The sequence below is a fragment of the Ictalurus punctatus genome, chromosome 11 (genome assembly GCF_001660625.3).
Source record: "Ictalurus punctatus breed USDA103 chromosome 11, Coco_2.0, whole genome shotgun sequence".
In the NCBI taxonomy this organism is placed as follows: Eukaryota; Metazoa; Chordata; class Actinopteri; order Siluriformes; family Ictaluridae; genus Ictalurus; species Ictalurus punctatus.
In genome coordinates this window covers 14,679,495-14,693,462 of record NC_030426.2, presented here as the reverse complement: position 1 = coordinate 14,693,462, position 13,968 = coordinate 14,679,495, and the positions used below count along the sequence as shown (strand labels likewise).

The following is a 13,968-nucleotide window of genomic DNA, read 5'->3' as shown; positions in this document are numbered from 1 at the left end:
TTGGTGTTGAGTAACATGTGGTACGCCCACCATATAAAAATAGAAACAATAACATGCATTAATATAAATGTGTGAGTTGAATTACAGCCTGGCAATACTATCAGAGCAGTGCTGTTACAGAAAATCAAAAATGAGTATTTAGCAGTTCTGTGGCATAATAAACATCAACAACCATAAACTCTTTGAAATAATTGATAGGCTGGTTGATCGCCATAACCTGACAGTGTGTTGACAGTCTAAAGATTTGGTTAAATAACAAAATATATTTGAATTTGTCCAGAACACATAATAATAATAATAATAATAATAATAATAATAATAATAATAATAATAATAACAACAACAAAACAACAACAACAACAACAACAACAACAATAATAATAATAATAATAATAATAATAATAATAATAATAATAATAATAATAATAATAATAATAATAATGTGTTCTGGACAAATTAAAATATATTTTTAGATATATATTATATTATACATCATTCATTCATTGATTCATTCATCAGTAACTGCTTTATCCTGGTCAGCGTTGATCCAGAGCATTGAGTGTGAGATGGGAATATACCCTGAATGGACACCAGGCCATCTTAGAACACAATGCACACACATATTCACACTCCTTCACACCTAGGGGCAATATAGCATAGCCAGTCCACCTACTGGCATGTTTTTGGGAGTTGGAAGGAAACAGGAGAACTCCAAAGAATACCATATGGACACAGGGACAGCATATGAAACTCCAGACAGACAGTAACCAAATCTGTTTAGGGCTATTATTTGTTTATTATTATAACTATTAGTAGTGTCATAGCAATCTACTACATCCCTGTAGTATTATATCGTACTCTATATTGCATTTGTGTTTCTGATCATTTTACAGTCTCTGTCGTTTTACACAGAAGTAAATGCTTTAATGTCTTATACTGCACTATTTGCTATTGACTGCAATGTCACTACTGTTTTATTGGCAATAATGGCTTATGTTGACTTTTAGAACTTGAGCATACAACATATCATATACTGTATTTCACATATTATTGGATCAGTCCATCTCAAGTGGTCTCATCTCAATGTAGGTTGCCTGACTGTTTTTAATTTTCCTAAAATTTTTGAGTGATTTCCTCTGTGTACTGTCATTGCAAAATAACCATTTTTACTTGGTTTAATTATGATGGCCTTTGTGTCATGGCACACAATAAATTTTGGTTATACAGCTGTTTATGGAAACCTAAATATCTCAGCTCAGGATGGTCCTAGCTTCTTGTAACTAAAACTGATCTCTAGAGCACATTACAAGGTGCATGTACTGCAGGTACATATATAAACATTTTGCACATTCATGTTCCTTAGACTTAGAACTTAAGTCCAAATCTAATGCTCAAGTTTGCTCACAGTTCCACATTTAGGGTCAGTTTATAATGTGAAGGGTTTGAGTCTCTGTCTTAATTTTTTATGGGGTACCTAGGTAAGTATAGTGTGCATGCAGAATATTTCAGGTTTGAGACTTCTCTTATTTATTTTTTTATGAGGACAAGAAAGTGCCATTTAAAAAAAAAAAATTCCCCTCAATTTCGGGTTGAATATCTCTGGTGGGGGACCAGATACGAGCCTGAAATTTTGATATTTGAGTTTGAGATTGGAGGCGAACTCTGCATGACAGTGGACCTCATGGGCTAGATTTGAAGAACCAGCCTGACCTATCATGTTACTACAGGTGTACAGTTGGTATGTGTGAATAGATTTGATAAGAATATTTAATTACAGTGTTCAGTTGGGTGTTTCACAAATGAACAGTGTCAGAAACAGAGCTGTAGTGTTGTTTTGTGGTGTTGCAAAGAGGTAATCACTCAAAAGAAATTGGAAAAATTAAAAATGGTCAAGCAACCAATTTTGCAATTATTGGACCACTTGAGATGGAATGACTCTATTGTCCTATGTTGTATATATTTCTCTATGCATTTAACAATAGGAGATGCAAACCTAATTTTATGAATCATTATTCAATGAATAATAAAGGTGCATGTATGTAACTAAGCAGTATTTGAAGTTAGTTTCAGAAATGTAAAGGATAAAGCAGATGTAGTGTAATGCTACTGCTCTTCTGAAAGAAGACATGAACTATAAAAACTGATCCTTCATAATTTGTCTACTCAGCAACCATATAGTTAAATTTACAATGGGTCTTTTCTAAATAGACAGAGGCCCAGAATGCTGAGCAGGAGTTGACGCTTACCAAACTTCAGAGCGAAACAGCAACACTTAGAGACTCCTTAGCCAAGATGGGCGCCCTGAGTGAAGGCCTGGCCAAAGACAAGGTTGAGCTGAACCGTGTGCTGCTACAGGTATGAAACCCACAAACAGTCAGTTCATAGTATAGACATTTACTCTGACACACATCAACCATAATTCATAGTTCATATAAAACCATATGTACATCTGCATTAACCTTTGACCTCTGATGTTTTCCCTAAGGTTGAAACTGACAAGGCAGAGCTAAGTGAACGGAAAAGGGAGGTGGAGCTCGAGCGGACGGCAGCTAGGGAGGAACTGGCACGCGTGCAGCAGGAGCTTCTGGACATGATGGCTGAAAAACGAGCTCTGGAGGCCACACACATTCACCTCCAAGAGGCCCGAGGAAGTCTGGATGCAGAGCTGAGCGTGCTGCACAGGGAGAGGACCTTAACGCTGGAGCAGCTCGCCCAGGTCGGCCTTCTTTCGCCTGCACCTGGTTGTATGCAGTGATTCACAGCTCTCAGCTGCACTCTGATGCGTCTCGTTGTCATATTTAAAAAGCCGAGGGGAGATATTGGACGCATCTGCCATGCTACTTAACACCTTGTGCTCTGAGCACTCCCAATATGAATCTTGGCCCAAGTGTGTGTTTTATGAAGCTCTCAGGAATTGGAGCATTGGGGCTCTTAAGTGTGAAGGAAGAAGAGGAGGAGAGCACAGATTGATATTACAGACTTGTAATATTCAGTGAGAGGAGACTAGTAAGTAGAGCAGTAAATTAAAAGCCTGAACTTGTGGCTCTAGACAGTAAGTTATGTGCAAGACTGTGAGGAATTTAAAGCAAGTTTTCTTAAATTGATGATTAAGACCAGATCAAGGGAGGGAGACACAGGGACATTTTAAATAATTGGAAACATTTTGATATAGCAAAGTTTTTAGCCACTTTTTTTTTTTTTTTTCCCCAGTTTTAAGCCACAGTTTAAGCTGTTAAAATTTTCTTCAGCCATTTCACTTAAATGCTGTACATTTCAAGTGGATAATTTGGCACATTATATAAAGGTTCCTCTTGCTTGATATCAAATGGTTCACTACACGCTCAGTGGGGAAAAGTCTCATGTTTCAGGGAAATATTTGGACAACCTGCTGTTTGGCTGCATGCTGTAAACAGTTTGGCCTAGTTCCTGTGCTCATTCACAGCTCGAGTCCAGCAGCCCACACTGATTGACACGTTGACAAATTCCAAGGCTTCCAGTGGTGACTTGATTAACGATCACATCGCAGTGAATATTTTACCTGCTAGTGAAGGACATGTAGTCAGTCTCATTTAAAAATATAGTGACCTGGGTTTGTATTAATTATTAATAACTAAATCAATTTCAACTTGACGGCGGAAGCATTTCCGTGTTCCTATATTTAATTAAATATGAACATTTGTGGTGTGTGTGTGTGTGTGTGTGTGTGTGTGTGTGTGTGTGTGTGTGTGTGTGTGTGTGTGTTCAGGTCAGTAAGCAGAAGCAGGCAGCATTGGAGCAGCTGAGTGTGTGTCGAAAAGAAGCTGAACTCCAGACTGCCTTATTGAAGAAGACGGGTAGAGAGAGAGAGGAGCTGGCAAAGGACAAGGCTACGCTGACTGTCCAGCTCACCACAGAACAGCGAAAAGCCAAGACGCTCACCCAAGAGCTGGCTGCTCTTCGGTGAGTGAGTGCATGACCATGCTCATGTGTGTGTGTGTATGTTTGTGTATTAGTTTGTGTGGGTTTTCATAAGTGAATGTGAACTAAGTTTTGGTATTTATGTTGGATTCTGAGACTGGCAGGCGATGTTAAGCACCTATGTGTTTTAGTGAGGTTTTGGGCAGTAATCAATAGGACCTTTTCAGTCATTAAACTCTTCCTAATGACTGTAAGCCTCATCAGTCAAACTCTGAGGTGAGGTCAGACGTGCCTTCTACTGTTTGAACGATTACCCCACTGTCCATCGCTTTCTCAGTGATGCTAGGGACTGTGACAGCAAAGCAGTGATGGATTTGACATATTCAAGGATCATAAAAAGATTGTTTCAGAAAACTTGAAGTCTGCAAATAGCAAATGTGAATCAGAGGAAAAGACACAAAATTGTTGGTAACACCTTTATTAGGTGATGATCATAGCACCTACATAAGCCATTTTTGACAACACATATAAACTGATGAGCATTAATGAAGGCCTATTCCTTCACCTGCGTTAATCTTATTTTAGTAAAATAAGGTTCTTTTATGACAATTTCTGCATTTTCATAACAGACTATGTAGCTCAGTTACTTTTGTGATGATATAACATGGTTGGCTGTGGCTCAGGTGGCAGGCTAGCACCTAAAAGCGCTATATAAGTGCAGAGCATTTATAATATAGCATAGCTTGCCATGTAAATCACAGTTTTTATGAATAATACTCATGCATGCATAATAATATGTGTTTTATATATATATATATATATATATATATATATATATATATATATATATATATATATATATATATATATATATAAAAACACCATGATGGCAGAGTTATGTAAAATCGATGGCCCTAAATTAAAGCAAGTTTTGATTTTAATGTTTCACATCCACTTCATCATCACCATTACGTTACTCTGAAATATCAGAAATGCATTACGTTGCAAAGTCATTTGTCTTGACCTTTGAACTGTGTCATAACACAATTTTATATCAGCATGTTTTTGTTACTTGACTCAGTTCTTCTATTGCAGTCTTTATGAATGTAACTTTGTCAGTTGGCATGAAAGTTTTTAATAGTGTCGTGTAGCACTATGACCACATCCTTAAGAGTGACCAAGTTTTCTCAGTTTGAAGCATCATTCGTCTCTCTCTCTCTCTCTCTCTCTCTCTCTCAGAGCTGAGAGAGAGTCTCTAGAGTCAGCTCTGTTTGATGGACAGGAGCTGATCTCGTCTCTGGAGACTGATCAGACTCGGTTCGAAGGGGAGAGAAGCAGTCTCCAGCAGGCTAATGAGGCACTGACACGTGAGTATCTCTCTGGGAGCCTCTGGCCCCCAAAAAAGAGCCCACTGGGGGCCCATATTTCAGATATTCCAGAGATATATTTCATTTGCCGGAGCTCAGAAACAGCTGGGCCAGCCACTCTCTTCTCTGGAGTTCACCACAGTCCCCTCACAGAGAGAGTCCACATTATACACTATTTACACATCAGCACTGTCACTATGTACTGCATAAAGATAATTTAAGTGAGCATTATGATTTCATATGTTCCCACTGAGCGGGAACTGAGCGAAATACACTGTAGTACATTTCTACTGAGTGACATTGCCTAACTTGTGCACAGGTGAGGTCTCTCGTGTCCAAAGTGAACTGGAGCAGCAGGTATCCCAGGCTCTTCAGGAGAGACAGGCTCTGGAGTTGAAACTAGCGCAGGCTGAGAGAAATGCCCAGCGAAGCCTTGCCATTTCTCAACACACTCATCAGGAACAACTGGAAGCTGAGCGCAAGGACAAGGTTCCACTTATATATATACATTAAAATAAGACCCATAATGCTACTGGATAGTGCTACCTACTTTTGCTCTCATAATCCATTAATATTACTGTACTTGGACACAGAAAACACTAAATCACTGTCTTTAATACTGTGCTTGGTCACATTTTACAAAACTCAAAACTGTGCTGTACCTTTCTATCATGTGCAATGCTATATCCCAGTGATAGCATATTTATAATAAGTGTTTTCTTTGTACAGACAACTGAGAGAGGATATTTCATTTAGTACCTCCGGGGTTAGGGGTTTGAATCCCCCCCCCGTCCTGTGTACGGAGATTACATGTTCTCCTCTGGGGTTTTCTTAGGGTACTCTGGTTTCCTCCCCCAGTCCAAAGACATATGCTGTAGGGTGATTGGCATTACCACATTGTCTGTAGTGTGTGAATATGTGTGCGATTGTGCCCATCGCAGGGCACAATCGCACACATATTCACACACTGTACAGACTGTAAGCAAGTGTACTGTAAAGACAAAGTACACTTGCTTACAGTCTGTATTCTGTGAGGTATAGACAGAAACTTTGGTGGAATACCATAATTCTGTTTCAATGTCCCATAGTCCCAAGAAAAAAAAGTTTTTAGATGTGTGTGTATTCACATGAAAATACAGTATATTCTGTTTAACAACAAAGGTTGTGTTCCTAAGCACAGTTTCTAGTTGCTCACCAAATTCCCAACCTCGATTCATGCTACCAGTAATGGACAAAGAAAATACTTTTCCAATGCTGACATGTTTATATCCACATCAATACTCAGATATTAATCGGAATTTGGCAATATTCTAATTACTCAGGTAATGTCATGTCATGTAAATGCAGCAATCCGATTCAGATTAAGACAATATTTTGTTCCCCAACATTCTGATTCCCTCCCCTGGAATATGCGTGTTTTAATCTGAATTTTTTTTGCATGTAAACACCTTATTCAGAAAATCCACTGAAAGGAGATCTTGCTCAGTTTGCAAAGAATTGTGGGTGCTGACAGATGCTTACCTGTAGGCTAGGTATTTAGGAATGGCAGCTCAGGCATACTTACAACAACCAAGTATACAGGAATATTCTGATGCCTGTATGCATCTAAACATCATATTCGGAATATGGCAACAACCCGAATATAGACCTTAAACAGAATTTGATGTGCATGTAAACGTAGTCAATGAAAACTGGCTTATGACCAGGTTTAACTCCTACTGAGAAGTGCTGGCTGCACACTTCTCTAACTATTTATGTAAAGCTTGCTGGGTGTTGTAGGTACTGAGCATGACTATCAGTGTATCAACAATACAAAATCATAATGTCTACCAAAGAAACTGAGGCAGAGAAATGCAAGACTGCACTACACAATAACTACACAACATGACCAACATATTCAACACTAGTTTTTATCTGGAAGCTTTTTAGATTGGATTACATGAGGTACAACTCTAAACCAGGGAGCAGTGAAGCTATATAACCATGTTGGTGGCTTTAGTTGGAGTTTGAGCTTAATTCTAACTGCATATTTACCCTGTGTATCTGCCCTGCATCAGGAATGTATACGCCTGACCTTGACTGCACAGAAGCAGCAGGCTGAGGAGCAGCTGCGTGCGGAGTGTGAGGAACTACGTCTGCGCAGTCGCAGAGAACTGCAGCAGCTGCATGAGCAGCTGGCCAAATTGCAGCAACACTGCACAGACAGCCTGTTACAGGCCGAGTGCCACAAACAACAGGTGTGTGTTAGTTTGTGTGTTTATTTGTGTATATCTGTCAGCAGATACTTCTGAATTATTTAGTTCCACGTAGGATATAGTTGGATTTGACTTTCTTATAATTACCTTTATTTAAATTCAAGACAGTCATGCTGCTGTTTTTGTATTTTCTCAGGCACTATCTGAGAAAGAGGCAGAAAGAGCAGCTCTGGCTGAGCGTATTCTCATATTGCAGCAGGACCTGGAAGCTGGCACGTTGGAGGTGGAACGCATGCACAGAGACTTCCTAAGCAAACAGGAACAGGATAAGGTAAATGTAGAGCAAATAAAGGGCATCAATTTTATTTTGGCTGTAGGTTAACATGCCAAAAATACTGTTTTCCCTGTAGGACACAATGGCAGGTCTGCAGAGCGAGCTACAGCAGCTTCGTTCGCGCTTTGAGGAGTCTCTCAGCTCTCGAGAGATCTCGGAGAAGAGACTGAATGAGCAGATCAGAGAAGTGTCTCTGCACAAGCACGAGGCTCAGCAGGAGGTGAGACTGACAGTCCCGAATCAATCAGCAGATCACTTCATTAATTCAATTGTATTGTCTTTAGCATGGGGGGGGGGGGGGGGGGGGGGAGCTTGCGTTGGCCTGGAAAGCAAATAGTTTGCGTCTTGGGAGGCCAATTTATTTGCATTGGATGGGGGAACAGGCCCAGAAGGCAGCAAGAGGCCTGTGGGAGTCCAGTTTAGACCAATTAGAACCAGTACTGTGAGGAAGCGTTTACCACTGCACGCTGTTGATATTGGCTGCTGTTAAATATGCCTAGAATGCCACTGGTTGGTTTGGTAAACAGCATTTATGTGTATGTGAGTCAGCATGGCAATATGTCTTATTAGTCTAAAGTTAAAATCTTTCTGACCACAGAAGAAAGAGATTTCAGATCAGTGGCTGTGGCAAGCTTGTTAACTCTGGTTACAGCCATAAACTAGGGTGATTTTTTTCTGTTTTAGTTCCTTCAAGTGTGTGTATGTGTGTGATCTTTCTTTTGGCCCCGGTGGCCCCATGCCTTTCTCTCCTTGTATTTGATTATTTTTACTGATCCTCCTCTGACTTGCCTGGTCAGATGTTGTCTAACCGCCAGCAGTGAGAGAGTGTGTGGTGGTCAGGAGGGGAGAGAAAGGGGACGTAGCCTGCTTTAGCGATGGATTTAGCCGTCTTCATAAATTCCCATGTGTCAGAAAGTTTATTTTCTCCTCGCAAAGTACTAGCCATATTCACCCTCACCCCTTTAAGCTATTCCCTCCCCTCCAATGTACTCTCTCTCTCTCTCTTTCTCTCTCTCTCTCTCTCTCTCACACACACACACACACACACACACACACACACACATTACACATTAAACATTACACCATTCACCTCCCAAATCAATGAACTAAACACAGGCACCCTGGGCCAGAATGGTATGGCATTGTTTTTCTCACATTAGGATTTATGAGCAGAAACCTTCTTGTGTGGCCCCGTTAACACAAATCCTCCCCAAAACACACACACACATGCACACACGCGCGCGCGCGCACACACACACACACACACACACACACACACATACACACACACACACACACACACACACACACACACACACACACACACACACACACGTACACTCATTCTTGCTCACAAAGGGCTGATGTTTCCCATCATGCTGCTGAAATCGGCAGCGGTTGGAATGGTTGTCTTTCCTTTCACTATTCCTCCATCTCACTCCCTCTCCTTCTCTCTTTTATCTCTCATTTTCTTGCATTTCTTATATTCTCTTTGTGGTTGAACTTTGGTTTCTGAGATACAGAAATCTGCACCATAAAGCAATGAGCAGCTGCCAAACCATTACCTGAATGTAGGTCACGCATTTCAGGGATGAGGAGCCACAACCTGAACGAGTCTAATGCAAGTGTGGAACAGAGCCCATCTATACCTCTGGTTTATTTCTCACATTCTAAAGCGATTTTCTATCCCGTATTGCTTTGTGAATTGTAGTGGACCTGCTTGGAGGAGTGCGATGCTCACATGCATTGAGAGCTGAATGGGACAGAGCAGTGGAACTTTACTAATAGACTGTGTTTCCATTTCATTCAAACCATGGAAAGTGGAAAAGAGCCGTCCTCACACACCCATCTCCTATGCCACGTATGGAATACAGCTGTCAGGAATCTTCACCTTTACAATGACCAATAATATAATCTAACATCAATAATTGTCAGATGTGCACCAGATAATTGCTGATGAGAACATAATGGATTTAAATGATTTTGAGAATAAGCAACTTTATAGCAATACAATATTGCTTTAAATATCATTTCTCTTCTCTTCTCCTTAGGTGGAGCGATTGCGGAGAGAACTGGCTGAGGTGGAGGAAAGCCGAGATGCCGGAAGGAGGGAGCTCATCGAGGCTCATCGGCAGCTCCGTGAGTGCGTTCAGGAGAGAGACGCCCAGCGTAGAGAGAGCCTGGAGCTGAAGAGAGCTCTGGGAGATGAGAGCCGAGAGAGAGAGGCCATCCACACCTCGAATCAAGAACTCCGGACTGCTGTCAAGAGAGCTGAGAGTGACAATAACAGGTTTAACACGCACCAGTGCGCAAACATGCTTACATTCACATCAGCCTATATTGGTCTCATACCAATAAGCTGGCATTTGCACTGAGACCACCAAGGTTGTGTCTGTTAAAAAAAACTGAGAAACAAAGCTTTAGTCCAGGCAAGTCTATTTTCATCCTATCTATTCTATTCACATATACAGTATACAAATGTACATACATGAGGAGATGCAGCGCAAAACATGATTTAATGTGGATGCAAGAAATGCATTCATAGTATGTCTGACATTAATGTTTAATTTATTAAAGCTGTAGTTTATTTAACTGTGCCTGGGGCTGCGCACACTGTGTCAGTCACATATTGTGACTTAAAATTACTGTGTAATGGTTAAACCACAGAACCTGCAAAGCTTGGGACATAGAGAAAATACAAATTCAGTAATGGAGATGATGTATTAATAATTGAAGTTCTTATTAAATAAATGAGTTACAGTACATGTGTGAAGGGGATTAATATGGCTAATGTGCCAGTTGGTTTAACTGTAATGGAATGACTGCAGTGTACAGAATTTACTTTGTATGAAACGTATATAATTAATCTTTATGGTATTGTGTATGTGGTTGACAGCAGGTATTGTCCCTTTTTTTCATTTGCCACAAAGCATTTGGCACACATCACCTAAATACATCATCTATTTATTAAGTTCTATGGCTGAATTGGCCATCACAAAGCCCTGACCTGAATCACATAGAAAATTTGTGAGTTGGGGCAAGGAGGCCCATAAACCTGGCTAAGTTTCTCCAGATCTGTCAGGAGGAATGAGCAAATGTTCTAGTAACATACTGTGAGAAGCTTGTAGAAGGCAACCCCAAGTGTTTGAATCAAGTTAAGCAGTTAAATGGCAATGCCAACAAATACTAACAAAGTGTATATTAACTTTTCACCCACTGAAAATATGATATAGTAAATAAAAGCTGGAATAAGCCTGTCTCTTAGTGATTACTTTGAAACGGCCTTTTGTGGAAATACAGTAGATACCCTAATTGTTTTAACACAGTAAATGCATGGTAACACAAAATGAGTGGAGTTTAAACATTTGGTCTCATCTGTATTAAATGTACGTAAACCTTTGGCCTCAACTGTAAATACCAATCTGTGCTGTTACAACATATAAACATTTGTAGGGTGGGTTATTATTTTATCTAGACAATATGCAATAATAGACAATAAGTTTGTGGAGAAACAGGACTACATCAGACATCCTGTTACTGTATACATTCAAAACAAATTAGAATCTTTCCATGAATCACAGTGTTTTTGGTTGTCTGATGTAAGAGAGTTTTACTAGCGTCCAAATTCGCTGTCCAGAATATTTCAAGTTCACTCAGATGTTCAGAAGGTTAACGTTTTCTCAGACCAGTGGGAAGATAATTATCAAACGTCATCCTTAATCATTAACCACCGTCAAGCGGTTGCAAATGATATGCTTTGAGTGCAGCCTCAGAACTCAACCTCAACCTGACCCACATAAACATTAATAGTTCAGTAGCCCTGAGTTGACATTAATAGAGACATTTAGATCTGACTGGAGGTCTTAGCTTCTTATTTCTACTACTGCTCTGGTTTTCTGATTGATGTTTGTCACAGTTTTGGCCAACAAAAGGTTCTTGGTTCATGTTGGGATTTAAATTACTTAGCCTGAATGCAGAGGCATGCAACAGAGACTGAAGTCTTATGCATATTAGGAGTTCATTTACAAATATATGACAATAATGCAGCTAAACTAAGGGCGGTATTCAGAGATGGGGATGTAACTCTGAGACTGAGTAAAAAAATCTGTCATTATTTACATGTGGAGACTTGAATTTCTGGGTGGTGGGCTCAGATGACTAAATTTACCTGCATACAGGACTGGAATTTTTCAGTTGTGTGTAGATTATTGCTTTTAAAGACAAGCACTTTTTTCTTTTTGCTGTCATCTACAGTAAGATGTTGTTGAGACTAATAAGATAATATGTGAATGAAAAGAAGGAAATGACTCAAACATCAAGAAACAAATTGTACATATTGCAGTCTAATATGTTGCACTTATATTAAGGCTGATTGTATCCTAGTTGTGATGATGTTAATCTCTGTCTCCCTCAGTCTGAAGAGATCTCTGGAGGAGAGGGAGCAGAGACTGGTGGTCCTAGAGGAGTGTAAGTCCTCCCTTCAGCAGGAGGCACTGAAACTGAGGTCCAGCTTACGTGATCTGGAGAAATCGCACTTGCAGGCCCGCCGAGAACTGCAAGAACTACGCAGGAAGGTCATTGCATTTGCTTACACTACATGGCCAGAACTTTGTGGATACCTGAACATCACACCTACAGTGATGCTTGAAAGTTTATAAATATCTATATATCTGCATAAATATGACCTAAAACATCATCAGAGATGAACCTCTAGGATTAGCATTTAATTTGAAGGTGAAATTAGAGTCAGTTTCCAATCAATGGGATGACAATCAAGTGTAAGTGAGCACCCTATTTTATTTAAAGAACAGGGATCTATCAAAGTCTGATCTTCACAACACATGTTTGTGGAAGTGTATCATGGCATGAACAAAGGAGATTTCTGAGGACTTCAGAAATCAGGCTGGAAAAGGTTACAAAACCATCTCTGAAGAGTTTGGACACCACCAATCCACAGTCAGACAGATTGTGTACAAATGAAGGAAATTTAACACCATTGTTACCCTCCCCAGGAGTGGAGACCAACAAAGCTCACTCCAAGAGCAAGACATGTAATAGTCCACGAGGTCACAAAGAAACCCAGGGTAACATTGGCTAACATTAATTTCCATGAGTCCACCATCAGAAGAACCCTAAACAACAGTGGTGTGCATGGCAGGGTTGCAAGGTGAAAGCCACTGCTCTCCAAAAAGAACATTGCTAAAGATCAGGTGGACAAGCCAAAAGGCTATTGGAAGATAGTTTTATTGATAGATGAGGACAAAATAGAATTTTTAGTTTAAATGAGAAGTGTTATGTTTGGAGAAAGGAAAACACTGCTTTCCAGCATAAGAACCTTATCCGATCTGTGAAACATGCTCGTGGTAGTATCAGCCTGTTTTGCTGCATCTGGGCCAGGACGGCTTGCTGTCCTTAACGGGACAATGAATTCTGAAGTATACCAGCAAATTCTAAAGGAAAATGTCAGGTCATCTGTCCGTGAACTGAATCTCAAGAGAAAGTGGGTCAGCAAGACAACGACCATAAGCACACAAGTCATTCTACCAAAGAATATTTAAAAGAAGAATAAAGTTAATGTTTTGGAATGGCCAAGTCAAAGTCCTAACCTTCATCCAATAGAAATGTGTTGAAAGACCTGAAGCAAGCAGTTCATGTGAGGAAAACCAGCAACTTCCCAGAGTTGAAGCTGTTCTGAATACCTTTGGGATGAACTGGAACGCCGACTGCACCCCAGGTCTCCTCATCCGACATCAGTGCCTGACCTCACTAATGCGCTTTTGGCTGAATATCACAAATCCCCACAGCCACGCATTAGCCAAAATCTAATGGAAAGCCACTAGCCAGTGAGAAGTCAATGAATTTGTAGCAATAGATCTGATCTGACCCAGTAGGAGCCTGCTTACCTTTAGGTGTATGTGTATGTGTGTGTGTGTGTGTGTGTGTGTGTGTGTGTGTGTGTGTGTGTGTGTGTGTGTGTGTGCTCGCGCACAGGTAAAGACTCTAGAGGCAGAGTGTACCCAGCGGCGTCAGGAGCTGAGTGAAGTTCAGGCTCGTCTAGCTCAGGAGGAGCAGAAAGAGGAGGAGAGCAGGAGAGACAACTTTACCCTTAAACAGAGAGTCTTGGAGAGTGATGCAGGAAGAGAGGCAGCACTGAAGGAGGTGGGACTGGCATTAA

The 13,968-nt window shown here is 40.4% G+C and overlaps 1 protein-coding gene across 1 annotated transcript in view; it reads left to right on the top strand.

Moving 5' to 3' along the window:
* crocc2 (ciliary rootlet coiled-coil, rootletin family member 2) overlaps positions 1-13,968 on the top strand; it is a 65,226-nt gene that overhangs the window by 33,563 nt on the left and 17,695 nt on the right. The window contains exons 16-26 of the mRNA XM_017480349.3: positions 2,209-2,355; positions 2,486-2,716; positions 3,746-3,939; positions 5,137-5,264; positions 5,584-5,753; positions 7,322-7,501; positions 7,656-7,790; positions 7,870-8,013; positions 9,845-10,083; positions 12,208-12,367; positions 13,785-13,952. Of these exons, the coding sequence (XP_017335838.1) occupies positions 2,209-2,355; positions 2,486-2,716; positions 3,746-3,939; positions 5,137-5,264; positions 5,584-5,753; positions 7,322-7,501; positions 7,656-7,790; positions 7,870-8,013; positions 9,845-10,083; positions 12,208-12,367; positions 13,785-13,952 (1,896 nt within the window). The remainder of the gene's footprint in view (positions 1-2,208; positions 2,356-2,485; positions 2,717-3,745; positions 3,940-5,136; positions 5,265-5,583; positions 5,754-7,321; positions 7,502-7,655; positions 7,791-7,869; positions 8,014-9,844; positions 10,084-12,207; positions 12,368-13,784; positions 13,953-13,968) is intronic.